General features: G+C 51.1%; 1 protein-coding gene across 4 annotated transcripts; it reads left to right on the top strand.

Moving 5' to 3' along the window:
* The first annotated feature begins 7,570 nt into the window (after positions 1-7,570).
* On the top strand, positions 7,571-27,230 carry TCOF1 (treacle ribosome biogenesis factor 1). Of its 4 annotated transcripts, none has more exons than XM_056502837.1 (18): positions 7,584-7,720; positions 8,232-8,287; positions 10,846-10,988; positions 11,650-11,756; positions 12,032-12,341; positions 13,169-13,254; positions 13,707-13,931; positions 14,518-14,778; positions 18,548-18,722; positions 18,869-19,011; positions 20,858-21,022; positions 21,455-21,686; positions 21,911-22,002; positions 22,719-22,947; positions 23,954-24,526; positions 25,612-25,712; positions 26,222-26,255; positions 26,691-27,230. In XM_056502837.1, exons 1-17 carry the CDS (start codon positions 7,610-7,612, stop codon positions 26,249-26,251), a joined length of 3,039 nt encoding a protein of 1,012 aa, XP_056358812.1. In that variant the 5' UTR covers positions 7,584-7,609; the 3' UTR covers positions 26,252-26,255; positions 26,691-27,230. The 4 variants fall into 4 exon arrangements, with proteins under 4 accessions (XP_056358810.1, XP_056358812.1, XP_056358809.1 ...); XM_056502834.1 differs by having other exon boundaries at positions 26,219-26,255; XM_056502835.1 differs by having other exon boundaries at positions 7,571-7,720; positions 21,914-22,002; positions 26,219-27,230.
* The last annotated feature ends 33 nt before the right edge of the window (positions 27,231-27,263 follow it).

The raw sequence follows: 27,263 nt of genomic DNA, 5'->3' as shown, positions 1-27,263 counted from the left end.
TCTCCTTCCCGGTTTAGGTGGCTGATAATCTCCTACCCAATTCCCAACCCACCCAAATCTCAGCTAGGAAATTAAGCTGCATCAGCCTCTGAGACAGAGAGAGATTCATTCAGCTTTATCTGAAAGCCATTTCAAGTATGTCCAGATTCCTAATGAAACTTGGATAAAGCCCCAAAGATTAATAACAGTGCAGGGCTTTTTCAGATAATCGTTTTCTTCTGTTTCCAAGAGAAACACATATATATGTGCTTTGGTGGAATCTCTGCATATATTTTTTTGGCAGAAAAGCCAAAATAAATCCTTGTACTGCAACAACCCTCAAGCAAGATAAGGCAAAAATCTGTTTGCAATTCCTGTGCATCGTTGTCATACATAGATAAATGGGCATCTCTGGCTATGCTGCCCCCTCAGCAAGGCAGGGAGAACAGGAACTAATGCTGCTACAGATGTCCATCTTGGCTGTCCCCATCAGTGCAGGTCCAAATCTGGTCCCTCCACGTTACCTCTTCCCAAGAACATGTGTACATGTTGCTCCTGCCTTAAACTTGAGTTTTTCTGGTACATCAAAGTAACATCAATTTGGAGAACGTGCTTGAAGCCAGCGTGGGGTTGTGTCCCACTTGAGCAGAGGCAAAGTTCCTCACAGCTCACTTGGGAAGCCCAGGAGCAGACAGGTTTGGGTACCAGGAGCACGAGCTTTCCATCCTGCCCACCTTCTTGTCTCGCAGAGAACAGGCAGAGCTTGTGCTGACAGAGAGCAGAGGTTGTGCTGGGTGATCCATCCACCCTTCTGAGGCTGCCTCTCCTGGGCAGGGTCAGGTTTGGGCTGCAACCAGTGAGGCTGGCTAAGCACTCACACTTAGAGAGGATGAGGATGCTGTGAGCAGAACCATTGCCACGCCTACCCCCAGCTGCTCATGCCACAAGCATCAGGAAGGGCTGACAGCACTGTGACACGAGGCAAGGCTCATGCTGGATGTGCTCACACAAGTCTCCCCTTCAGACTGAGCCCTGCCAGAGCAGGGTAGACCCTTGCTGGGTGTCATGTCCTTGTGGGGTCCCCTCTCAACCCACAGCCACTTGGTCAGTGAGTGCAGTTCCTGGGGAAGCCGTGTTCTTCTCAACTCTCCTCCTCCTGAGGCAAAACTCCTAAGGAAGGAGCCCTCCATGACTGCCCAGAGCACTAATGCATCTGGCATCTGTCCACTCCACTCCCTTAACCACTGTGGCTTTTTCCATTTTCATAAGCAGGGAAAGCAATCAGCGTAATGAACGTCTCGGAGGCTCTCGCCACGGCTCTCAGGATGTGCTAAACGAAATAAACACACATCAAGAGCCCATTAATGGGGCTCTCTCGTGCCCAGCAGCCACATTCAGGCACAAGGGGACCAGGAAGGAACGCTAATGTACAAAGCAGAAATCCTCAGAAAGCGAGGTATAAATTCTGCTTTTTTTTCTCTCTCTTTTCTACCCTGTGTTCAGATTGCTGCACCCCCACTGCTGGCACATGGCTGTGCCCCACCAGGGTAGTGCCACAGGGAGAGTGGTGGGACATGCTGCTGCATTGATGCACCTCAGTGATCCTCCCCTGGGTGATCCATCCTGCTGAGCCTTCCCAGCAAGCCTTCCTCTCTTTCCCAGCCTCCCAGACTCTACATAGAGGGGAATTCAGAGCAAACCAGCTGGCCACAGGTAGTGGTTATGGTCAGGGACTGTGGGACAGAGACTGCCAGGATGGGAAGGACAAATGCTGCTGGTCTGCTGGGAGCACAAGCAAGAGCCAACTGTCCTGAGGTGAAGTAATAGGACACAATAGTGGGGCAGCTCACTGCTGAAAAACAAGGGGTTGTTCTTCCTTCCTCAGTCTCATATTGTGGCACTTACCAGCAGCAAGAGTTTTGCTCTGGTCAGAATGGAGCTGAGGAAGCTCAGGATGCTGGAAAGATGAACCACAGCTCAGGTCCACAGCATGACTCCAGCAGAAGCAGCCCCTGCCTCCCCCTGCTGCCTCCTCCCCCTCCTTTTCCTGCCGCACGCCTTTTGACTCCAGTTGGAGCAGCAAAGGATGCCTGATGGGAGAAAAATAATACCCCAGATTCCTGACTTCATGAAGGCAGACAGAGCCCCTTTCCTCTCCTCCCAGGTAGAGCTGCTGAATCCTGGATCAACACAGCAGAGCTGTTGTGGCTGTTGGTGTTGGCCGTGCTGCAGGAGGGGCTGCCAGGCCTTTTAACAGGGATAGGCTTACAAAGGAGAGCAAAAGCCTGCAGGAAAGCAGGGCTGGGCTGGGGGCTGATTAATAATAACAGCCCTTCTGCTCACTGCATCGATGTATATTGGATCTACTCCCCAAAAAAAAGAGAAATTAAATGGCTTAATGCTACTTGATGTTCAGCGCCAGCACTGAATAACTGCCACGCCAGCAGACACACAGGCAGTGAGACACAGCCAGAGACACTTCCAATCAAGGTTGTTAAGCATATTGCAACGAAATGTTAATGTCACGTCTTCTGCTCGTTGGAGTTCTCAAATCTGTTCTTTCAGCTACCAAATTTAAAAGACTGCTTTATATTCCGCAGGCTTAGAGGTGACTTTTTCCCCCCAATTAATTAGTTTGAAAATCAAAGGGCTGGGTCACTCTAAGTTCCACTGATGAAGCTGTTGGGATATGTGTATACATATTTTTTAATATTTTTCTTTTCAATTCTGAGCTGCTCCTTCTCATCTGGCAGCAAGCTGCCAGAGAGTGAGTCAATATTATTCAATGCCTGCCTCATAGCTTAGGGGAAATGATCTGATCACCCCAAGCAAAGCCTCAACCGCAAGTGGCCACATCACAGCCCTCAGGTTTGGCTCTGTGAGTCCATCCTGGCTGTGGGGCCAAGGAGGAGGCAGGTGTGGGGACACAGATTTCCAGAGGGGCCAAGGGCTAAGCTGGAGGTGCTGGGGAGGGCTGTGATTCACCAGCTCAGGCTTCCTTGATCTTGTTCTTCCACCTTGTGCAAAAATCCTACGAACATAACATGAGAACTGAGTGTCATTTATAACCCCTGAAGTCCCCAAGGGCAATGTGGAGCAGATGTTTCAAAACTAAATGCTGGTTTCACCACTAGCAAAGTGTCATGGGCTTGGTTCGGCCTCCAGAAATGCGGCTGGTGAAATTAATGAATGTGACTTGGACACCCAGGTTGGGGAGGGCACCTGCCACCAGGCTGGTGGGGATGCTGGGACAATCCTCAGTGTTCCTGCAAAGCTGGAGGGAGAAAGCTGCCCAAGAAAGGCCGAGCAGCAGCACAAAACAATGCCATGATTCACCCGAGATTGCCATAACCCATCACATTTCATCAGGATGCTGTGGCATTTAAAATGGCATTTCCTCCCATCTGCTGTGCATTAGCAGACAAAGAAAAAGGAGGAGGGGGGAGAGAACAGCAAAACAAAGGGGGGGTAGAATAAAACGGGATTCCTGAGTCAGACTGTTCCCAAAGCAGCTCCTTGTCCTTGCAAAGCCTGAGCCCACCGGCTGGGCAGAGGACAGTGCCACTGGCCATGGACAATACTGCCTCTGGCGCTTCCCAGCTGCAGCCCAGGACATCACTCAGACTGCCGAGATCTGCTGTGACTCAAATCCCTGCTGAGAAGCACCTGGCAACCCCCTCCAAACCCAGAGCTGCCCAACCAGGGGCCCCACTGAGCAAATCCCCACTGAGCAAATTCCTCTGCTTCTCATCCCTCCTCAGATTTTCCTTTGCTTTCTACTTTTCTTCCCTGACTCATCTTCCCTTGGAAATAGGAACCCCTTTCTCTGCTCCCCCTTTGCCTCTCTCTGTCCATGCTCCCACCTTCTCTCCTCACTGTCCATTAACACCTTTCATCTCCATCTACCTCTTGCACCTTGTGCTGCCCCATCTCCACCTCCTCCATATTCCTTTTTCTGCTCAGTTCAAGTGGTGCCCCCAGAGCTCTTTCCAGGAGGCAGAGGGCTTGAAGCTCTTCTGACAGAGCACTTGTAGCAGGGAAATTCAACTAATTTTCTGAACTGGGCCATGAAGATTATCCTTCTAAACATGACTTGCATTTTCAGCCACCTTCAGCTCTGGCCCATGAGACATATCAGGGTTACCTTTTGGGGGTCACAAGGGTCCTGTCCCTGGCCACCCATCCCTCTTTGCTCTGGAGCTGAGGCAGAAGGAACATCATGCCTGCAGCTCACATTCTGGATGGAATCAGCAGCCATGAAACATGTCAGGCGAGGAGCTGCTGCAGTTGAGGAACAACCAGAGCACCTTTCCTCTTGTCCCTGCCCACCACTGTGGTGTACACATCAGCAGCCAGAGGTAGAAACTTCCTTGGGCAAATAGCCTGGGACCCTCCCACATCTAGACCCCACACGTGCTGTGTACCACCCTGCCCCGTGATTCCTATGGATCCCAGTCTTTCCATTCTGCAAGCTCTCAACAGGCATCAACAACGCAATGTGCACCAAACAAAACGCAAGACCGTGACACCGTGACTGAGACGTGTCCCGCACTGCCACAACACATGACGTGGATGGACAGACTGGAACCTGAAGCTTGGAGAGCAGCAGCTCTGCAAGCCCGAGGGTCCTGCAGACGTGCCTGGGGGCTGTCAGCTCCCGCTGGGAAAGGACAATGCTCCCAGCCTGCAGGCACACTCCCTGACCCCAGGCTTGGCTGGGACACAAGCAGTCATTCAGAACCCAATAGGTGTGGACAAGTTTGACCCCAAGCAATAACCACGGAGCCTGTGAAAGTGGCAGCAAGCAAAGACCCCAGCTTGAAGCCTGAGAGCAGGGAAGGGCTTTGTGGTTATTAGCAGAGGGAGCTGAGCTGGCTCCTCAATTACAGCTGTTTTATCCCAGTCTGGACTTCCAACAGCTTCCTCCCATCTCTTCGTGACTCAGTGTCTTGGCATGGAGAACACATACCGGAGAGGCTGGCTTTTGAAATCCACCAGAGACATTTCACCTTCCTAAAATAAAGAGTGGGCAAAATATTTTCAACCTCCTTCCAAAAAATATGCACGCAAAAGAAAATACCACTCCTTAATAAGTGCATGTTGTTGGGTCTCAGCTGGTTTTGGGCTGGGGTAGATTTTCCTGGTTTATAATCATGCAGCTGTTTGCTGACTGAATAGCTGTATTTAATTTCTGACATGTTTACTAACCACCGCAAATACCTTCTCTACCTGTAATTGTGGTGCAACATACATATTATTTTTTTTTCAGATTTCTTCATTCAAGTGGGTTGTGTTATTCCCAGGTCCTGCACTGTGGTTTGTGGAGTGTATTCGTGGTTTGAGGGTATGAAGCCTTGGACTCAGGTGACCCTGAACTATGGCAGACCAATGAGGAGATACTTGGTTGAGCCAGGGGGGAAATAGAGTCAATTTTTCAAGCCATTTGTGCATGGGTGCTCAGAGTTTTAACACCTTCTTTTTGCCTTTCTCAAGCAGTCTCTCCTGAAATCGTTTCCTCCCATCTGTGCCCATCCGTCTTCCTCCCTTCCATGTTTTATTGAAGTTGGTCAAAGCCAAACCCTTTATGCTTTCTAGTGCATGTGTGCCCTGAGCCATGGGAGAAGAGGGGAGGCCTGAAAATACAGCAGAGCAGAGGCTTGCTGCTTTCCTGGTACCCAAATGCTGGGTTGCTTTCCCCAGGCACTCTGTAAAGAATTGTCCCCTGGCACGGAAATCAGAGGGCTCTGGAAAAGCTGGGCTGGCAGAACAGCTCCAACCCCACTCTGCAGGGCTGTGTTCCTCTCTCCTGCCCATACCTGACCTGAGGGACTCCTTGCATTGTCCCACCCCTGCAGGTTAGCAGGATGTGTTCCCCTCCTTTGTCTCTCTGCTGGCATCTTGATGACTTGCTGATCTGGCCACCTGCCACCCTCCCAGTGCTAAATGTCCCATCCACCCTTCCCCCCCAGACCTCTCCAAACAGTGCTTTTGCAATTCTCTGCACCACACAAGCCTCCATTAATAGTTTGACATTTGTTTCAAGATGTTTGGAGGGCTTTGCTGCCCAGGAGATACCCTGAGCTTGGGACAGCAGCTCCTCTAATCACCACTGCTGGTAGGAGCTGGTTTAGTGTTCAGATTTGGGGTTTTTTTTCTTTAGATAAACAAAGCAATTCCTGGAGGTATAAAGCCGTTCCCGACCATGTCAAAGTACATCCAAAGCTGTTCATCCACATCCCTGTAGCAGACAGAGCTCTTTTTGGGCTCCAGGGGCTCAATCCACACGCAATCTCCAATTTCAGAGGCCACGAACAGCATCCTCAGACTGCCTCTATCTGTGCAGCCCCATCCACAGCCTCCCCAGGAAACACCCTTCTCTGCTCTCTGCCCTGGAATGTTTCATCTGGCTTTTCCTCTCTAGGTAGGAGAAACCAGGCTACCAGTTGAGACTTCGTGCCCCAGGTCACCTCAAAGCAGCCACAGTTGTGCTAGGATACTGCTGCGGTCCAGCCACTCCATCATGGTGTGTGCTGAGGCCACATTGACACCCGGCTGCAGTGACCACTGGAGCAGGGGGAGGTCAGTCCCAGAAAGGGCTGTCCAGCTCTGCAATTCATTTACAGGAGCTGTAAAACTGCCACCTGGACCGTGGCTTTACAGCCTTGGACGATGCTGGTGTCAAAGACATTTGGTGCAAGAGCCAGCTGGAGCCAGGCCAGTTTTATATTTAATCCTGCCTATGAATACAAATAAAGGGTCTGTATTTCAAATGAGCGACAGGCACACCATGGACATTATTAAACCTTCCAAAAATAAACCCCTGCCAAAGTGATGGGAGCCAGATTTTTCCTGGAAAGTATCAGCACGGGGTGAGGGGTAGTAGTGGGGCAGCCCCTCTGTCACAGGCCCCTCTCCAACAGCTGCTCTGCATCAGGAGCAGCTTCTTCCCTCTGGCCCTTTGCTTATTTAAGCCCCACAAACGCCAGAGCGGCTCTTCCAAGCAGCTCGAAGTCCACTCAGCACTAAATCAGCTCTGAGGATTCGGCTTTCATGAATCTCATGGAACACTGTTCTGAAATATATAGAATTACATATGGTGTTGCTGCAGCAGCCCCCGCTGTGCCACTCCCGCTGGTGGGCAGCTCATCTCTGCTCGCCCAGGGGCTGTGAGGGGCCCAGCTCCGGCCATGGCGTGTCCCCCCGCTTTCCCTTCTCCTCCATCCCCCGCCAGGGCGGTGCAGGGAGCAGCTGTGGGGTGCCCACCCTTTCCCTGCTCACCCATCCCCTGCCAGAGCGATATGCGGGACCACCGCGAACTGACCCCCGCTCTTCTTTGTCCCCCATCCCCAGCCGAGGGGGTGCGAGAGAACCTCATGGCGTGAAACCCCCTCTGCCCTTCTGTTCTCCCCATCTCCCATCGGGGCGGCATAAGAGACCCCATGGGGTGATAGATGATCCACTCTTTCTTTCTCCCCCCGGGGCGGTGCCAGAACCCACAAGGGGTGACAAACCCGTCCTCGCCGCGTCCCCTAACGTGGCGCCCCCAGCACTTCCCGGAACTACACTTCCCATGGGGCCGCGCGGCGGAAGCGGAAGTGGCGTCTCTCCGGCGCGGCACGCGGGCCGCGCCATGGCCGCCGACGGCGGCGGCGGGCGGGAGCTGCTCGCCCTCATCCACCAGCACCTGCTCCGTGGCGGCTTCGCGCGGGCCGCCCGGGAGCTGCAGGCGCAGAGCGGCCAGGTAACGGGCGGCCGGGCCCGGGCCGCGGGGGAGGCAGCGGGGCCGCGGCGGGGGCGGTTCCGGAGCGCGGGGCCGCAGGGCCCGGTCCCGCTCGCGTCCTCACCGAGCACCGGGAGCGCCATGTGGGTGCCGGGCGCGCCGCGGGGCCGTGGCTCCACGCCGGCCCGCAGGTCCGTGCTGGACCCACGTGCTGTCCCGGCACCCAGCGGGTGCTCCCGGTGCCCGCGGGCCGTCCCGGCCCCGAGCCGGCCGGGGAGAAGGCTGGCAGCACGCCCGGTAGAGCCTCCCGTACCGGGGGGCCGCTGCTCCCCGAACACGTGCAGCTCCGGGAGAAGTCTCCAGGGAAACACGCGGCCCCGGCTGCCGCGGGGCGGGCAGTGGGAGGGATTCACCGGGAGGTGTGTGCAGTCCCGGGAAGGCTTGAATGGGACTCCGCTGTCGCTGCTTCTGTCTGGTAGTCGCATCCCCAAACGGGGCCGGTGCCTGACTGGTGTTCGCTCTGCATTCACAGAAATTGCTCCCTTCGCTTTCGACCTCTCTCGAGGACATCTTTACTCACTGGGAAAAGTAAGTCAAAGCAGGGAATGAGTATCAAATAGATTCCAGGCTGTGCTGACGTCTTAGCTGCATGGCATGTGTGATTTTTTTGTTGGAATTCCGTGTTGTCAGAGGATTTCCAATGATAACAGTGCTCAGCAGAGTTTTCTCCTAAACTCTGATTTCACAACAATTCATTTCAGATGTTCAGGATTATGCTGGTTTAAAATTTCCCTAGCTTGGAGATAAGTTGTCACTTTAGTTTTGAGCAGCTGGTGCTGTTTGTGCTGGTTGATGGTGGAGTGTTGTGGAGCTCAGAGTCGTGCTTTACTGTAAGAAATCTGTTCCCCGGTTCTGTTTCACTTTCTTTTATTGACCCGAGAACAGAGAAGTTGATCAGATGCTGAAATGCCAAAGCTTTTACAGGGACTTAAACCTTGGCATAGATCACAGATGATCTGACTCAGAGGAAATCTCTTGGTTTCAGCCTGTCCTTTCAAGTCCTTACATGTTCCAAATGCCTTCCTGCATTGTTATCCCCCGTTTGAAGGTCTGCAGGAGGGAGCATTCCCATCTGTGATATTTGCACCCACCCTGTGTTTGCTTTGGTTGGATGTTGGAGTGCAGCACTGCAGAGAGGCCTGTGGCAGCCTCAGTGCTGGATTATCTGGGAATCTGTGGAGTTGGGAGCACTGGAGTGAGGATCTCCTTAGCATGGCTGTGCCAGCAGCCTTGGGCACTGTGCTCCATGCCTCGTGCCTTGCTCTTGTTCTCCATACCTGAGCAGGAGAAAGGCTGGGTCTAGATGAAGATGTAGCAGTGTAGAAATAGCTTTGCAGTTCCTTCCTCTAACAGTTTGTTGCTCTCATGGGTGCTGATGGTGACCTTCCCACCTGCTGGTTATCCTGCCTACTGCAGCAAACCTTCCCAGACACTGCTGGTTTTAAACTTGAGGGGCAGCAGGACATTTATATCAGGTTTAATTCCTTTCTCTTCAGCATCACCCTTCTGTTCTGGTCCTGCCCCACAAAGACATGTGTTATTCCTGGTCTGTCTGAGTTCTGCCTGGTTGGGAGTCAAAATGAGGGATGTGCTGGCCAGTAATTTTCTTTATCCTAGAGTGCTCCTGTGAGTGAGCTGCCTTTTTCTCATCCTGTTGCTTGTTAGGTTTTTGGCCCAAAAATGTCCTTCCTTAACCTACTGTGTGGCTCTTGCCCTTCTCACCAAGGCCATCTTTGGTGGTGTTCTCCAGAAACTCTTCAAGAGTGAGCCTAAAGTTTAGACTTGCAGTTCCAGGAGTGGTCTCCCTCCAGAGCTGCATTTATTCTTGGAGGATGCCTGGGAGCTGGGGAAAGCTGGACCAGCTCAGCCCTAGGAGCAGCCTGAGCCCTGCAGCCTCAGATGTTCTGGAATGCCACAAGGACACGGCTAGCAGACACCATTTCTTCCCTTCACGGAGAATCCCTGAGCTCCTGGTTGCTCACAGTGAATTGTCACATCGGTCTTGTTGTGCTGTCAGCTGCCACTGGATCAGGATGCTGTTGCAGGATCAGAGCTGCCTGTGTGGTCTGCCCTGTTGCTTTATTAAAAGGATTGTTGGAGTAGTTACAGGACTTTCTAAGAGCAAACGTGCCTTTGGCTTAGCCTGCTTGCACAAAACTCGCTGTTACAGCTGTGCTGCCAGAACACTCCTCGTCAAATTGTTAAACTAATCTTGTTTTTAAAACAGATGAACAAATAAAATGAGCTAAACTGGCCCAAAAGTGAGGGCATTTGCTTCTGGTAACTGTGTGTCCCAGGGCTTAAAAGCATTGCATGTGTGAATCACACTGGCATGTGCCCAGTGTTACCCTTGTAATAAAGCAAATGTGTTGTCTTTAATTCTCAAATGAAAACATGGGTAACTTCAGCCACATCATCTGTTCTGGTACAGGTAGGATTTAGAACCTGGAGAAATCTCTCTCCAGCTTCATGTTTTAACCCGATTGAGCAGCTTAAGTGTGTAATACTTGTGTGGCCTCTTCCTCCTCTTTTTCTAACGCATCTTCTGTAGGTCCAGCTACTTCCTTTCTTAAACCTCTCTGCAACCTGACTTTCCTGTCTTTTTGACTTGGGAGCCCAAGTTAAATTGCTTTTGTACCCTTTAGATTAGCTTCTCCTGACTCTGTATAATGCCATTTTGGGGGTATTTGCCCTCACCCTGAAGCTACAGTTACTCTGAGGCTATAGCTACCTCCTGGAGACAGAATTTGTTCTGTAGGATGCCTTCTATTGAGCACCAGCCTGACTGTATGTTTTTATTTCTCTGCTAAAGTGAAAAGAAGTCTGCCTAAGGCACATAAAAATTATTTAGGTTCAGTATTTCTCCTGAGTGTTGCAGGAATATGTTGCTCTTGGAAGTTTACTGAGGACTGGAGATGTCCCTTGGAGGTTAGAGAAGTATTTCCCACCCCCTTAGGAATTCCTCTGTAGAGAAATGACACTGCCTATTCTTAGGCAGGAGCCTGATCTGAGAGTGAAGGAATAATTATCTTCTCATTTGTTCAAGATATTTTTTCCCCGTTTTGACACCCATTGTCTTCCCTTAGAACTCCACCAAATTCTAAGAGAAGAAACGTGAGTGATGAGGAGGCAACCATCCCAGAAAAGATCAGAGTTCCTGATCCCGTGAGCAGCTCTGAGAGCTCAGAGAAAGAAGAGGATGAGAAAGAGAAGGCGAAGGCTGCAAATGGTAGGAGCAGCCCAGCTTGCTTGGCTGGAGAAAATGCTTGTAAAGAGATGGCTATTCATTTGTGCTCATAGAAAAATAGGACAACTGATTTAGCACCCCCTTCTCATGTGGAGTTTCTGAGGAGCACAGATGTCTGCTGAAGCTACAAAAAACCTGTTATGATTCATTGGGGAGGGGTGGGTGCTGTTGCTCAGATGAAGCTTTGGGAACCTCTTGCTGCCCACTGTGGAGCACCTTCTAGTTGGCCCCAGGTGTGTGTTGGGCCAGCAAAGGCAGGCCTGTTTCATGGGTCAGGGAAGGTCTTGTTAGTTGGTCTGGAAACCCAGGTCTGAGTGGGGAGAGATGTCTCATGCCACTGGTGTGGGAGGTGTTGGTTTGCAGAGTCTAACAAAAACTCACTTCTGATATATTTTGGCTCAGTCTGATCTGCTGTAGCCTTTAGAAAACTGCAGATCTTGACAGATTCCCTGTCTTGGTGGCTGGGAAAGTGTTGGGGTGGAGGAGCAAAGCACTTTCCTGTCACAGGGACAGCAGTGGTGATGGTCTTGGGTTGGGTGTGGAGATGGGACCCTGCCCTGCTACTGGGGCCCTCCTGCAAACCAGAGACTGTATTGGTGTGAGAAACACTCACACAGCTGCTCTGTGGCTCTCTCCTGTGCAGCAGCCAGCCTTTCTCTGGCCACAAACTCGGTAGTGAATGTAGAAAGCAGTGAGGAAGATGAATCCTCGTCAGAAGATGAGGCTCTGCCTGGGAAAGGCACAGTGACGGTAAGGCAATGCTCCTGGCTTTGAAGGCTGGTGGCTCTCTGAGGCCAAGATTGTCCCACACTCCTCAGCATGTGGAGTAGAATTGTGTCCTGAAGTGGAAATCATGTTTAAATGGCCCTCCTATGCTGCCATAAGCCTTTTCTTAGACACCTGTCCCCCAAAAGCTGCCTTGAAGCTCTGTGGCTTTCCTTGCTGCCACATTGCTCTTGTGCATACAGTCTCCAGTTTAGCTCCTCATCTATGTGTAGCCTTCTAATTTACTTTATTTCCCGTAGGTGACAGCAGCTGTGGTGGGTGGCAAAGCTGCCAACTCCCTTCATTCGCCTCCCAAGCCTGCTGACAGAACTGTGCTCTCTAACAAGCAGCAGCCCAATGCCCCAGCTGCAGCTCCAGCCCCAGCCAAGGCCCAGAAACTGCCCAGTCCTGGGAAGCCTGGACATACCACAGCAGCTGTGGCCAAAGTAGGGCAAAGCAAAGCACCAGTACCGACCAAAGCACCGGAAAGTTCCAGCAGCAGCAGCTCCTCATCCGAGAGCGAGGAGGAAGAGGAGACTCCAGCTGCAAAGGCCCCAGCCCCCAAAGCGGGTGAGGAGCCTGCAGGGTGGTGTAGATGTGTGTGAGCTCCAGCTCTGCTGCACATTGCATCTGAGACGTGCCTTCAGCGTGTTCCTTTCAGCTCCCTTGCTGGAAAGCTCAGAGTGATGCTTGTTCCTTGGGGAGGCTGCTAGAACACTGCAGAGCAGCCAGCTCCAGAGCTCCGTGGGATGAATGCAGCTTGCTTGCTCCCATTTCGAGCAGCAGATCCTGTGCTAAGATGTCTGGCAGCACCCAGCATACCCAGGGGTTGGGGCTAACAGTGTAGTATGTCCGGAGGAGGTGCAGTACTAATGCTGATACTTTCAGCTTTGTGAAAAGGCACTGCAGTGTTTTCTCTTTTTTCCCAATTGCAAAGTGGTTCGTTTTGGGGTTTGAAGTCTTCAGGGAAATCTTTAAATGCTTTGAAGTGTGTCTGTGTGTGTTGGAGGAGGAGGGTGAGAAACAGATCATTGAAGTTCTGGAGATGATCCTCCTCTTGGCTCTTATCCAGAGGAGGCTCAGTTAGGATGGCTCCTGCAGGGAGCTGTATGTTGCTGGGCAGCACCCACCCCCCCAATAGGGTCAGAGGGTGACCAGGAAGTATTTCCCATCTCTTGCACTTGAGGAGAGGTGTTTGTGGGCCAGCATTTGTCTAGAGAAGCTGTTCCCAGCAGGCCATTGATGTTTTCAGAAAGGCTAGGTTCCCTTCCTTGCAAATCCCCTTAGCCCTCTCTTGTGGCTTGTTTTGCTTCCCTGACTTCAAAAGCCACATTAGCATCACGCTCTGGGGGCTCAGAGCAGGCAGCAGCTGTGACATCTCCTTGCTTGTGTTTCAGAGCCAGCTGCTGGGGCTGAGAGCAGCAGTGAGGAATCAAGTGAGGACACATCCTCTGAGGAGGAGCTGGCAGTTCCAGCCATCCAGGTAACCTCTCCAACATGTATTCTTTGTCCCTAGAAAATCACTTCCCTTCTTTTGAAGAAGAGAAGAAATGCTGCAGTGCTGTATTCTGACAGCACCCATTATGTGAGATCCTCAAACCCAAGACCAGAGCACATGCTGTGTGGCTGAGAGCCCCACTAAACCCTGACATCAGCCATTCTATTCCAGTTTCTACTAGTGCCTGAAGCTGAGGGAGATCCTTGGATCTGTAGGAGGTAATTAGTATGCAATTCAATGGATACAGTCAGGCAGTCCATGGAGAAAGTGACTTGCTTCAGATATTCCACAGCTTATAGGTCTGAAAAAGCCTGTCCTGGTCAAAATTAGCAAGGTAGCTTGCTTTAGACCAGATTCCATGCAGTTAGAGCTTTCAGACATTTTCTTCAGAGGTTTTACTTGATTCCCCTGTTCCCTTTTGTTCCCTCTGTTCCCAGGCCAAGCCAGCTGTGAAAACAGTGCAGTCTAACACAACACCTGTGAAAAGTGCACCTGCTGCTCCAGTGTCCCTTAAGAAGACTGCAGTGAAGCAAACAGCACTGGCAGCAGGCCAGGCCAAACCTGCATCAACAACGGTTCCTGGGGCTGCACAGCCTGATGACACATCAGAGAGCAGCAGCTCATCGGACAGTGACGATGAAGAACGTCCATTAGTAACCCAAGTACGTGTCTCTGAGATCCTCCCTCTCCTTCCATGCCTCTCAGGGCTAGGAACTGCAGTGAAAAGAAAATTTTGTAAATGCATGTAGTGTGTAGCAAAGTCATGTTGGGGGTGGGAGGAAGGAGGCGTGAGGTGTTAAAAGGCACCTCCATGTCTTTGCTCCGAGCTTTAATCAACCCATTGTGCCTTTCTTAGAAAAATCCATCAGTACTTTTAAAAGAAAAAAACCCAGTGGTTCTTTCCCCACCCGAAGAGGCAAATTACCATGGTGGAATTTGCTTCTCAGGTATAAATTGCAATAAATAGTGTCTAATTTGTCAAACTGCAGTGCAACTGAACTTCCCTGCTGTGGAGAGTGCAAAGTACTGCCTTGTAACTCACTGGAGGGGACTGGTAGTAGCAAGTAGCAGCAGGCTGATGAAGAAAGTTATATAAAAGAGTTCTTTGTGTCCTGCTAGTCCTAATCTTCCTTCAGGATTTGCCTTTCCCAGGGGGCTCTGAAGTTCCTTCCCTTGATTAAGTCTGAGCAAATGAATTAATGCTGCTGTGGCATTTGCCTTATTTCACTCTGTTCATATCTCGTCCAGACAAAGCCACCTCCAAAAGCCGTCCCATCCCCAGTGAAACCTACACCAGCAGCATCACTCTCTGTCAAAGCAGCTCCAGCAAAAACACTTCCACAGTCCCAAGGGAAGGCAGCACCAAAAACAGCAGTGCCAAAGCAGGCTAAAACCTCACTGGCAAGGACTGCTGCTCCCGTGAAGCCTGCTGAAAGTATAAAGCCAGTGGAGAGCTCTGCCTCATCAGCCAGTGAAGAAGAGGATCTCCCTGTGCCCATCAGCCAGAAGGTAGGTGCTGCATTAACCCCGTGCCAAGGGATGGGACATGCAAGACAAGCATTTATCCCTTAAATGCTGCCACTGATCTCTTTGAAACACCAGGAGTATCTGTTTCTCAGTTCCTTGGAGAGGAGGATCTTTCTGTTTGGAAGCAATTACAGCCTCACTCTTCTCACACAGTGGTACCAGAGAAGGTGGGAGGCAAACGGTTTGATACGAGCTATTCACTCATGCCCTACTCCTCTGGAGCTGCCTTGTGTGCAGGGTCACAGGTAGCTTGGTCTTGGCCCTCCTGTGAGGGTTTAGTCAGTTCTCCAACCAAATGAGAAGGACTGGGAGCTCACACTGGACTCAGGTAGCTAAACTCCAAGGGATGCAAATCCCTCCCTGAGAGCATCCCTAAGCACATTGTACTGACACCTTCTGCCTCAAGTCTGAGCTGCAAGGGCCCTTCAGAAAGTGCCATGAAAGTAGTCTTTTGGAGATGCAGCATTACTGTTTGCAAGAGAGGAAGGGAAGCTGGGGGTAGAGCCCCACGTGTCTTTGCAAGGAGGCTCTTTGTCAACGTGTCCTTTGACTATTGACAGGCAGGAGCCAGCAAGGCTCTGCATTTTTGTCTTCATAGCCTTGGTCTGCTAAGGTGGGTGGAGGGGGATGTTTCTCTCACAGTTGGCTCTGTGCTGCTGTCTTCCTGCATGATTGATTATATGTGAGGATTCAGCTCTAGGTGACAGGAACAGCTATTTGATAGCTATGCCATGTGGTCCCACTGTAAAACCATTGAGATTTGTCCATTTTAGCAGGGCTTATGTGCTGGGGTGGGTTGTGTTCTCCAGTGTTGATTCTGTGAAGCTTTCAACAGCAAGTTTTACCTGCTGATTTAACCACTTCAGCGTCTTCCCTCTTGCAAACTGACATTTACCCCTCAACAGCCAGAGTCAGCAAGGAGGAGCTTGTCATCAAGGGAGCTCTATTTTTGCCATACAGGCTGTTCCTTCCCATGTTAGTAGCCTACAGGCAAAGACCATGAGTGATCCCTGAAGATAAACCATTGGGCTTAGCTGTGTCCACAGTCCTGTCCTCCCAGTCAAACTCTTCTTAGCTCATCCCTCACCATCTGCTACTTGGGTATATGCTAACCACTGACTTACTGTATCCTGCAACTTCCTCTGGCTTCTGTGCAAGATCCAAACAGATACAGAGCGTTGGAAGCTGCTTCATCTTTCCCTGTGGGGGTGGATTAGCACAATTAAAATGAACATCATGCCTAAATTGAACTGCTTAATTGGTATGTTTACCCCTGAAGACTCAGGAATATTTAGTCAAAGAAGTTAACAAGGTGTTTGCATATTTTGGGGGGAAAGGATGGTGATGGGGTACAGTCTGACCTTAAAGATGCTTTGAGCTGCTTTTCTTTTGTAACTGCTAATTTTGCTCTGCTTCTTCTTTCCTGGGTGTTTTGAGCCAAAGGTGGCACTTGAGCCCTTTATAGACAGGCTTTGGCTTCTGTTTACAAGGAGTGGGTGTGAGATACACGTGCATCCATGTGTTGGGAACCCGTGTCTTCCTTGAGCATCCCAGGAAAACCCGTGTGGGTTTTTCTGACAGAAGTTATGCCAGCAACTTTTCATCTTGGACTGCAGGCTGTGTGGGGAGAGGCCAAATCTCCCAAGAGACAAAGGGTCTCTTTTCCTCTTTGAACCCTGTTGCCCCTCCTGTGCAGGTGGCAGTTGCCCCTTGGCTGGGCTGTGGCACAGTGAGGTGCTGGTGCCAGTGCTGGTACAGGCGGTGCTCCCGCAGCACACAGGCAGTGCTGGAGTGTGATTGTACAACGTGCGCCCAGCACGTGGCTCAGTGTTGTTCCCCTCTTGTCATGCATCCCTGCAGGATGCAAATGGACCCAGCGAGTGGCAGATGGGTTGTGCAGCAGCTGAGTCATCACACTCACTGAGCCACAGGCAGCTCCTGCTTTGGGGGCTGGAGAGGGAGCAGGAAAAATGATTTCCTCTTGAGTTATTTTCCTCCTCTCTGAGTTACTTCAGTACCTGTGATTCTGAGGCTGTTAGGAACTCTGCCTGTGTTACCTGCTTCCTGGATGTGACTTGGCCAGATCCCACCTGAGGCTGTCATCTATCTGATGTGGATGGATGGATCTTGGATGCCTCCCAGGAAGATCCGAGGCTGTGTAAACCTTATGATAGTTTCTGTGTGGATGCTGTTATGTTCATTCTGTGTTATGATGCCCCTGCATGGCAGCTCTTTCCCACTCCATTGCTAAGTTAGGAAATGGAGCAGCTCTGTGCTGTGCATCCACGTTGAGGGAGAAGCCAGACCGTTGCTATGAAGGGCTTAAAACTGAGTGAGCTTAAAACTCAGTGGGCTCTGATCTTGGTAAGCTCTTCCCTTGCACAGCAGTGTTCAGAACAGCAGAGAGGAATTTAGCACGTTCAGAGCAGTGTGTGTGAATTCTTCTGACTGCTTTGAGTACTTGTGTCTCTTCAGCATTGCAAAGCTGGCCTCTCTCCTGGAGATTGTGACTCACTGGTACCAAAACAAAACAGAGAAGTGAGGTTTGCGGTCCCCCTCCCCAAGCACTTGTGGAGGTTTCTGTTTCTCTAAGCAGAGTCAAAATGTGCTTGGCTTGTTCAGAGAACTGTTCTGTAATGGGATAAACATGCAGATGCTGTTGTCTGTTTAGTGTTTGGCTTGGAGATGATAAACAGTACCCCAATGGCAGCCCATGGCAGGGCTGTGCCAGGAAGCACAGTAGGATTGGTCTCTGCTGTGGGCTGTGGGGGTATCACTGCATTAGCAGCATAGCAGGGATGGTGCAGCTGGGCAGGAATCTCTTATGGAGCACCAAAGCAGGCTGGCATCACTTGCAGGGTGCACAGGGCCTGCCTGCCCTGGCAAACATAGTGTACTCCTTGGCAGAGCAGCCCAGAGATGAGCCACAAGTGGAGTAAATGAGCGAGTGCAGAGCACTGCCAGCCTGGGGAATATCTGCAAGGGAGGAAATTCCCAGATCGTTCCACAAGCACTTCCTCTCCTCTGCCACCACTAACCTTCAGTGTGCAGGAGGGTGATCTGCAGCCAATGGAGAGGGGCCAGGAAGAGAGAGTCTCACCTGGCAGTTGTGTATCTGGAGCACAGGTGACTGTGGCTTCCTGGTGCTGATGCTGCAGGGAAAGTGGTTTGTGGTCTGTTCTGGAACATCTGAGTGTTGACAGGTGCTGCAGAAAGACACAGCCCGAGTGTCTTGTTGGTGTTTTGTTGTCTGGAGATTTCTACATTCTTTGACCTGTTGACAAATCAGCTTCCAAGTTAAGTCACACTCTGTCTCTACTTGCCCTGTGTTCCCAGCCCTTGTGTCAATCCTGTGTCTACACTGAGTTCTCTAGCAGCTCTAGGCTGTAGCTGTTCTAATGCTGTCTCTGAACCTTGCAAGTGTGATGGCAGAAGGCTTCCCAACTCCTACTGATTCCCTGAACTGTTGTTAGAAGCTTACAAGCACTAATAGCCTGTATGCTCATGTAAAACATACTTGGGCTTTCTGTCAGAAGGAAATTGCTAAATTCAGAGGGATTTATCTGCAGCAGCTCAGCCCAGGCAGTGGCTGAAGCCCCTTCCACTCAAAACACAGCAAGGATGGTGTGTGTGAGTGTTAGTGACATCTCTGTTATGGTAAACAAAACCCAACCTGAGCTGAAACTGCACTTAAACTCCTAAACAACCTGTACTAATCCTGCATTTCTGGCCTGTGTTTCTTTTTTTTAAGAGGTTATCAGACCAGTCCAAGCCTATTCCCAATCTGAGCCAGGCTGATAAAGATGTGCAGCCTGAAAAAGCAGTGGTAAGCACCTTGAAAAGCCAGATTTCACAAAGTGGGAACAGTGACTCGTCTGACAGTGAGGAGGAGACTCCTGCAGCACAGAGACAGCCTCCACAAGCTGGTAAGTTGCCTGGTAGTAGCCAAGATCCCTCACCTGCATCCTTATGGATTTCTTACTCTCCCCTGCTCGTGGAGTAGCTCCTGCTCTGGACAGCCACAGAGAGCAGTTCTTTCTCACAGTGACAATCTCTTATGCTTTTCCTGCAGTGAAAACCAATTCTGTGCCCCAACCAACAAACGTGAAAAAGGCACCAGCTTCAGCACCAGCCACAGCCCCTCCAGCTGTGGACAGCAGTGATGATTCCAGTGAGGAGTCAGATTCAGAGGATGAAATAGTCCCACCTTCCCAGGTGAGGAGCTGCTGACCCTCTGGCAGTTTAGGCGTTTAGTGCTGCACGCTCAGGAGTCTCAGGACTTGGATGGTGGTAATTGTGCAGGTGATGAGCAGTGCAGAGGAGCCTCCTGTTGGCTGGATCAGCTTTTCTTGGCTATGTCCATGGGTCTGGCTGACCCCAGCTCTGGGTGCACATCTCAGCCACAGCAATCTTGCAGTGTGTGAGAGCAGTGGAGAGTGAGTGCTCTGACAGGAGCATGAGTAGACACACAAGCCCAGACCTTCCCTGGGACTTTGTCCCCTCTGCTCTACTCCAGGAATTTAAGCCAGAAAAGCAGCCAAATCCTTACAGGGAGAATCTTTCCATGACCTATGTAGCTCCAAGGCAACCCATTGCCTGATTCCTCACAGACCTCTGAAATTCTTTGGTTTTCTTTTCCACAAGCTTGGGAGGATGGCAGGATCTGCCCTGAAGGGTAGTAGAGCAGTTATGCTGCCTTTCAGCTGGAGGAGCCTGGCCCCTGCCTTGGGGAAGGGAGGTGACCCCATATCTGTGCTGAGAGCACCCCTGAGTGTCATGGAGCTGATCCCAGCTCTCCCACTGGAGTCTCTGTGTCTCCATGCCAGTCCTGCAAAGCTGTGGCTGAGCTCTATAGGGCCAGAGCTGCCTTGGTGCGAAGGTATCTTGGGAGTGTCTGCACCTGCAGTTTGAGCCCAAAAAACCCCATAGAAAAACCCACTGACTGAGGAACATGGCTACTTTTCCACATGGTGCTCTGAGCCCAGGGCTTGGTGGCCAAGCACACTTTTTACCCCACACGTCTTTGCTGGGAGGGGGACATTGTGACCACTCAGGAAACCTTTCCCCATGTTGGCCTGAGGCTGTGGCAGTGGAAAAGCTGTCTCCTTCCAGCTGATGGGCAGGCAGACATCCTGAGCAGTCCTTGAGTAAAGCATGTTTATATTACTGAGACTGTATAAAATAATGCAGTTGCTGTAACTTGAGCTTTGTGTGAGCGGGCCAAGAGCTCATGTTGGGCTGGCAGCTCTGCACAGTGGAGTGGGGCCTTTTCCTTTCCCAAGGCCAGATGTTGTGTGAGGGAAATGTCAGCCCACAAAGGCCCAGCTTGTCAGAGATCTGGAGAGGGAGAGCTGCTCATGTAGCCTCGTTGGTAACACAAACCAGGAGGCTGAGTGCTCCTTCATGGCTCTCTCCCCCTCCTCTGCTGGCATTTGTGTCATGGACCTGTCCTCAGTGCCTGGTTTCCATAACCCTGGCCTTTCTATTTTTAACCCTCTTATGTTAAGTTTGATGGAAGGTTTCAAATGTGAGGCAACAAAATTGCTCTTGTTAATTTGACCTGTAGTCTGTTTTTGGCTTGTGGACCTGGAGGCAGATTTTTCTCTGTGGTTGGTGTATTTGTTCATCTCTGTTGCCAGTTAACTCTTGGTGTGTGATTTTTAGAGTGTAAAAGACATCTGAGAGTCCAAGTGCCCACTCTGCAAAGGTTTTCAATTGCAGTCTTGCTGGTGCTGCAGTGGGTAGGGATTCACAGCCTGCAAGCACAGCACATTTCTCCTGCCTGCCCTCAGGGTAGGTGCCTTTGGGGCACTGAGCTAATGCTTTTGGCACTCTTGGGGGTGCTGGGCCTCATTTCTGCTCCTGGCTGTGCCAGAGGGCCCACTCAGAGGCTCATGGGAGGAAGAACTGGTCTGTAAAGGAGAGAATTAAAAACAAAAAGTCTTGGTGCTGTGCTGAAAATGATGGAAAGACTTAGGAGTTAGTGCTGGATTGGTATATGCCTCTGTATCTTTTCCCTCCATGTTCGCTCTGTCCTGATTTTCTTTGTCATCTCTTTTAGAATCTGTCCCAGCAGAACGTCAAAGTAACTGCAGTTCCGAGCATGGTGGCTACAAAGGCAAATGCCACCCTGCCTTCAGGGAAGAGGACAAAAACTCCTGCTGTCCCTGCAGTGAGCAAAGTGTCTGAGAGCTTGAGCTCAGAGCACAACATGCTGGCAGGAAAGGTAATGGTGGGGAGCTTTCCTGGGGAGAGGGAGAAGACAAGGCTGGGGCTGATGCCATGTCCCTAGCTGAGGGATGTGTTCATGAAGCTGGGAGAGAGAGGCTGCTCTATCCTAACCTCATGCCATGAGATGAGACAGAGGAGCAGAGGGTAGCCCTGGTACCTCTGCTGTTCCTGGCTCCCAGCTGGCTGGCTGCTTCTTTCCTTTCATGATAGCAGTTGTGTGCTTGGCCTCAGCTGCCTGCTTCACCCTGGGGTGAGCTGGGCCCTCTGAGGGGTTCCTGGGCTGCCTGTGACACAAACTGGAGCAGTACAGCTGAGGAAGGGCCAAGGTGGTCCAAGCCCATCTACTCTGGGCTGCTGCTTATAAGTTCATGGATGTGAACAGTTAGTTATTCCTCCTTCCAGATCTGTTTCATCTCCCTCTCCCTAGGTGCCCACTGCTTCTAGCCAAGAGCAGACGGTTCCTGTGGGAAAAGCTCCTCCTGCCAGCACTGCTGTCCCAGGAAATTCCACTGCCAAGGGGAGGAAGCCAGTCCTGCAGCCAGGACAGGACAGCCACCCAAGCCAGGCTGTGCCACCCACTCATGCAGAGGACACCACAGACAGCAGCAGTTCCTCTGACAGTGACGAGGAGGAGGCACCCAAGCAGCCTTCCAAATCTGGTCAGTTCTCTCCGGAAGATGCTCTTGATGTCCTGGGATGGGGGCAGCCTTTTGTTACCCCATGGCAGGTTTACAGTGGTTGGAGAGGCATTCCTCCTCTCCAGCCTGCCAGAGCATTCCCTTTTTTTGGAGGCAGAAGGGCTTTTGGTAGCAGTGCCTGTGTTGGGGAGGTGAGCTCAGCTCCAGGCAGCAGTGGTCTAACAGGAGGAACTGTGCTCTTCCAGCAGGTTCTCTGCAGAAACCAGGAGGGACCCAGCCAGCCCACAGCTCCTCCTCGGAGTCCAGTGAGGAGGAGGAGGAGGATGCGGCATCACAGGTGTGGTACTTGAGCAGGCAGGCTGGATCCTCTCAGGTCTTGCAGCTGGCTCCTAAATAGGACTGAGGCTCATTTCTCAGCCATACAGATGGGGTGCTGGGTGGGTTTGCCAGCAGAGAAGTAGGGGTTCCCCAGTGCAGTGGTATGAGCAAAACCTTTTGGTGGAAGTAGAGAGAGAAGCTTTTGAACCTGGAATGCTTCCCCAGGCAGCCAGGCTTGGGTCCAGGGTTCATGGTGCCTTCCCTGGGAGAAGAGAAGGGAGGATGTGGTACCTTGCAAGGGTTAAGCCAGGAGAACTGGTGCACAATGCCAATGGCAGCAGGGATTTTTTTCCTCCACTTTAGTTTGTAACTTAAGCCACATCCAAGACATTAAATTCCCTTTGTAAGTAACGTGCAGGGCGTGCAGCACATCTGCAGTGCATTAAGTGTGCGTGGATGCACACTGGTGGCCAGGAGCCTCCCCCAAGCCTGCCTTGCTGGGCGAGAGCAAAGAACCACCTCTGGCTGCCAGTTCTCGAGACTGTCAGCTCAGCTGGTGTCTGTCAGTGCTGGCCCCTCTGTTGGTAGCCCTGGGCTCTCAGAGCTGGCTCCACAGGAGGCCAGAGGTGGGCTGATCACTTGAAGTATGAGGACAATAGCAGCAGAGACAGAGCTGCATGTCTGGTGTGTGGGAGGCTGCCCTGCTGTGACTCCTCAGTGTGTCTGCTGTTTCAGTCCCTCCTCACAGGCTACCCAGTCCTCTCCAAGACCCCAGAAACACCCCCGGCACCAAAGACGGTTTCCCCCCAGGCTGGAGGTGAGGTGGGGCCAGGGAAGGCAGCTGGGAGTGCTGCAAGCTCCCTGGCCAAGGGCTCCCTGAAAGCAGCGCCGGCCGACGGCTCGAGCAGCGACAGCAGTGACTCCGACACAGATGACAACCAGGTGGCTGCAAACCACAAAGCAGGTGGGTCTCCTTTGGCAAGGCTGGGGATTTGCTTGGCCCAGGAGCGAAGCCATGCTGGCTCAGGAGGTTGACACTGGGGGGGTGTCACTGGGACAGGCCCTGTTCCCAGTGTGTCTCTCATGGAACCACAGCATGGAGTGCTGCTGCCGTCTGCTGGCTTCTCTGGCCATAGCACAGCCTTCTCCTTCTCCCTGCTTGTGCTGGCTGCCTCCAAGGCTCAGTACCTTTGCCTCTTCCAAGATGTGATTTAACCACAGTAAATTAACATGAGCAGGTAGGGCTCTCCCTGGAGCCAGTGCACACTGCATTGCTGGCTTCTGTGGAAGCTTCAAACGCTGCCTAAGAACATCTGCTGCACAGTGCTGGTATTCAAACCTCCCCTTGGGCTGTGTGGGCTCTGCTGCATGTCTGGAGAGCAGAGGAGGGAAAGCAAGTGAGAAGATCTGTGGAGAAACAAAATGTCCCACCATTTCCCTGGTTTGTTGGCAAATTTTAAAACGTGGAGTTGGGAGCTGCTTCTGCTCTGGTGTGACCCTGGCACCTTCAGATGAGCTCTGGCCTGCTCTAGAAGTTCAGATGGGTCTGTTGGTCCCTTGGGCACATCATGAAATAGTGCAAAGAGCTGTTGAGGAAGTCAGAACTCTCTGTCTATGGGCTCCAGAGGCCCAGGCGCTCTGGACTTGGCCATTGGTGGTGATTACACATGGCAATGTGGAGACCCTCATCACTTTGGGAAGTCCCCAACTTACTGGGGGTGGTGTCCTGGGGGATGACTGCTCCATCTGTGCTCATCCATCTTGTCAAACAGCCAAAGCTGTTGTGGCTGTTGTCACCCACTTCATGCTGAGACATCTGACTCTGCTACAGATGCCAACAAGTTTAGGGTTTTTTTTTTTGAGAGAAGAACTGGATGCTCTTCTTCAAATGCATGTTTCCATTCTCCTGTGACTAGTTTGTGTAATGAATACTCCCTGAGTTGTCTTCTCTCTTTTGTCTGTTTCTGCAGAAAACAACCCCCCTTCAAGGCAGGAAGCTACCGAAGTCTCCAGCAAAAAGAAGGTGGCAAGAAAAACAGAGCCAGATCATGCCAGCCTCAAAGCTTCTTCACTGAAGAAAACCCTGGCAACGAAAGAGAACAATGTTGGGACAACAGGGATGCAAATGACCTCATCATCACCACATGCCCTGCTCTCCATCCCAGAGTCACACCAGCCAAGCTCAGGGAGTGAAACTGAGGTCACCACTTCTGCCAAAGTCCCTGCAGTGCAGACAGTGGAGGGATTGGAAGTAAAGAAGAAGAAAAAAAAGGAGAAAAAGGAGAAAAAAGAAAAGGAGAAAAAGAAACCATCCTCCACAGCAGACAAGGCTGTGAAAACATCCAAGAACAAAGACAAAGAGACCAAGAAGCAGAAAACGTCTCAGAAGCGGAAGCTGACAGCAGAGGATGGGGCTGTGGGGCAGCCCAAGGAGAAGAAACAGAAAGGGCAAACTAATGAAGAAGTACCCAAAAAGAAAAAGAAAGCAGATGGTGACCTGGAGAAGGTGGCAAGCAGCAAGGAAAAGAAAAAAGCAGCTAAAAGTAAGCATCCTACACTCAGGGCCTCGTTTGCAATAGGTTCTTGTAGCTGATGCATGTTCAACCTCTGGTGCAGAGCCTTACAAATAGCACCCCCTTTCCCATTGGCTGCCTGCTTGGCTGCTTCCCTTATGGAATCATAGTCATGTGGCTTGAAAAAGGCCTCCAAGATCATCAAGTCCAACCATTAACCCAGGCCCATCCCCATACCATGTCCCCACATAGCATATCTACACATCTTTTAAATGCCTCCAAGGTTGGTGACCACACTGCTGCACTGGACAGCCTGTTCCAGTATTTGACAACCTTTTCCGTGATGAAGTTTTTCCTAATATTCAACCTAAACTTCCCCTGCCTCAATTTGAGGCTATTTCCTCTTGTCCTGTCACTTTTGACCTTTCTACAGCTGCTTGTTCTGTAGTGCCTTCGTCTCTGCCCTAATCCAAAGGCCATTTTGTTTCTTTGCAGTGCAGCCTGTATTTGCAAATGAGAGCTGGTTTTGTGCTGGATCTGGTAGGCTTTAATTAAAAAAGGCAGGAGGATGTGGATTGGCTGGGTCAGATCTGATGATGTTTCTGTTCTGCTGAAATGCAGCCCTTAATTTTGGGGGAGACAGACTTGTCTATTGGCCTGTGTGTTAGCTGTTTAACAGGGATGAGTGGAGCCTCTTGAGCAGTTGTGCTGAGCTGAACCTTGTGTCCACCCTGTGTTAGCAGCTCCCCTGGCTCTCATTTCTGGCATGTGGCAAGGGTGGCACAGGTGCTGATCTACTCCAGCCCTGAAGCAGTTCCTTGGAGCAGGTGGGCAGCAGGAGGTGAAGAGAAGGGAATTCTATGTAATTTCATCCATGTGTGTGCACAGATGGTGGGATCAAGCTGCTCTGACTCAGGGATATTAGGGAAACATTCCTGGGTGCAGCTGCCTGTGGGTAGAACTCTGCCTTCACCCAGCTCATGCTCTGGAAATCTTGCACAGGTTTGGATATGATCAAAAACTTACTGGAGATGCTCCTGCCAGTCTGTGCTCCCTCTCAGAGGCTGGCAATACCAGAGTCCCTCTCTTAGTTGGCTTTTCTTTCCCACTCATAGAAAAGAAGACTGAAAAAGAAAAGAAGAAGAGCAAAAAGGCATCCTTGGAAGGGGTGCCTGTAGCAGATGGCTCTGCTGAGGCTCCCAAGAAGAAGAAGAAGGTATGTGTCATACCCTGGGCTGTGGTGCTCATCCCAGCATGAGAAGTGCCAGGCTGGAGAAGGAACAGAGCCATGTCCTGGCCCTGCTGGCAGTACAGGGAAGCCTACAGTTCACTGTGGCCAGTCTTAAGACACCCTGACCTTTGGTTGGGATTAGAGTGGCTCAGAGGCTTGTTCCTGTATTGGTGCCCTAGGAGATTCCTTTCCCTGGAATGGTCAAACCCAGGGATCCTTTTGGTGGCAAAGGACTTAGTCCTGTCTAAGGAGTAAGTGCTGCTCTCCAGCTGTCTGTTCATCTCATTCTTAGCAGAAGCTGGAGTTCCTGAGGGTTTGGCAGGCTCCTGCATCCCAAGGGCTTGAAGGGGAGACTACAGGATGTTCCTTGTGGTGGCTGCCACCTCTACAGAACATAATCAAGAAACCTCTTGGTTTCTTGTGGCTTTGCTGCATTCTTCATGTCTGTGGTGCAAATGATACTGATGAATTTTTTCCCCTTTCTATTTTAGAAGAAGAAAGGAGCTGAGCCTGAAGGATTGTGAGAAGGTACATGGCCTGTGGGGACGGGCCACTGGTACCCTGAGTGATGTAACCTCGGCCACAATCAGAACTCCTGGGCCAGTTTTGGGAAGACAGTGTGCCCTCTAAGAGCTGGCCTTAGAGGGCCAGGGAGTGGAGCAGTGTGAGGAATGTTGTGCAGCTGTGTGCTGGCTTCTCTGGATGTGTCTGACCTCAACTCTGTAGCTGCTGAGAACCAGATGTGCAGCCTGGGTGTTGCTGACCTCTGTCACCAGCAGAGATGAGCGGCCTCTGGCAGTGTGTGTCTGTCCCTGCTGACCACAGGGAGCTTGGAAAAGTGATGGGGAGTAGATGGTGATGATGTCGCCACCTAGAAGTGGACCAGCTGCTTCTGCCCATGCTCTGCTCAGCTGTAAGGCTGTTCTCCTCCCCATCCCTAACTTCTAACTCCTCTCCCCAAAGGTACCGCATTCCTGTGATTAAAGATTTACGGGTGAAGATCAAACAGAAGAGAGGAAAAGGAAGCTCACCTGGAGAATTCCAACTTTTTTAAAAATAGTAATTTATAATTTCTTTTAACTGTGACTTTTAGAGCAGAGTTGTGTAACTTTCTGTCTCCTCCTGCCCTGCTGAGGCCCAGAGATGTGTTTTTAGTCCCTCCAGATGGAAAGGAGCTGGAGGAGGCAGTTTGACCAGAGCACGGCATAAACTGCTTTTCTCCACAGACACCCAGCCATCCCTTTCTCTTACCACAGAGCTATATTTTTGAGAAAAACTTTTACCTTTTTTCCCCTCCTCCTGTGACTTGTGGTGTCAGTCCTTTTGCTACTACAAAGAAAGCTCTCGAGTTTCCTTTTTATTCTAACACTGACAGTGCTGATCATCATGTCCCTGGAGTTGCACTGAACAGTTGTGTCCAACAGCTGTTCTCAGCCAAGGCAGTCAATTTTTGTTTTGTTTTTTTTTTTTTTATGAAATACAAAATAAAAAAAACCAAACTGATTTTACTTCAGCTGCTTTTAGGGGAGGCCAAGG

This window comes from Oenanthe melanoleuca, chromosome 13, assembly GCF_029582105.1.
Source record: "Oenanthe melanoleuca isolate GR-GAL-2019-014 chromosome 13, OMel1.0, whole genome shotgun sequence".
Lineage (NCBI taxonomy): Eukaryota > Metazoa > Chordata > Aves > Passeriformes > Muscicapidae > Oenanthe > Oenanthe melanoleuca.
This window is presented reverse-complemented; position numbering and strand designations above follow the sequence as displayed.

Excerpts from the sequence above, each read along its gene's own strand:
- TCOF1 (XM_056502834.1), top strand. The coding sequence starts at position 7,610 with ATGGCCGCCGACGGCGGCGGCGGGCGGGAGCTGCTCGCCCTCATCCAC. Across the intron at positions 8,288-10,845 it reads ATCTTTACTCACTGGGAAAA|AACTCCACCAAATTCTAAGA; the intron begins GTAAGTCAAAGC and ends GTCTTCCCTTAG. Across the intron at positions 13,255-13,706 it reads TGGCAGTTCCAGCCATCCAG|GCCAAGCCAGCTGTGAAAAC; the intron begins GTAACCTCTCCA and ends CTCTGTTCCCAG.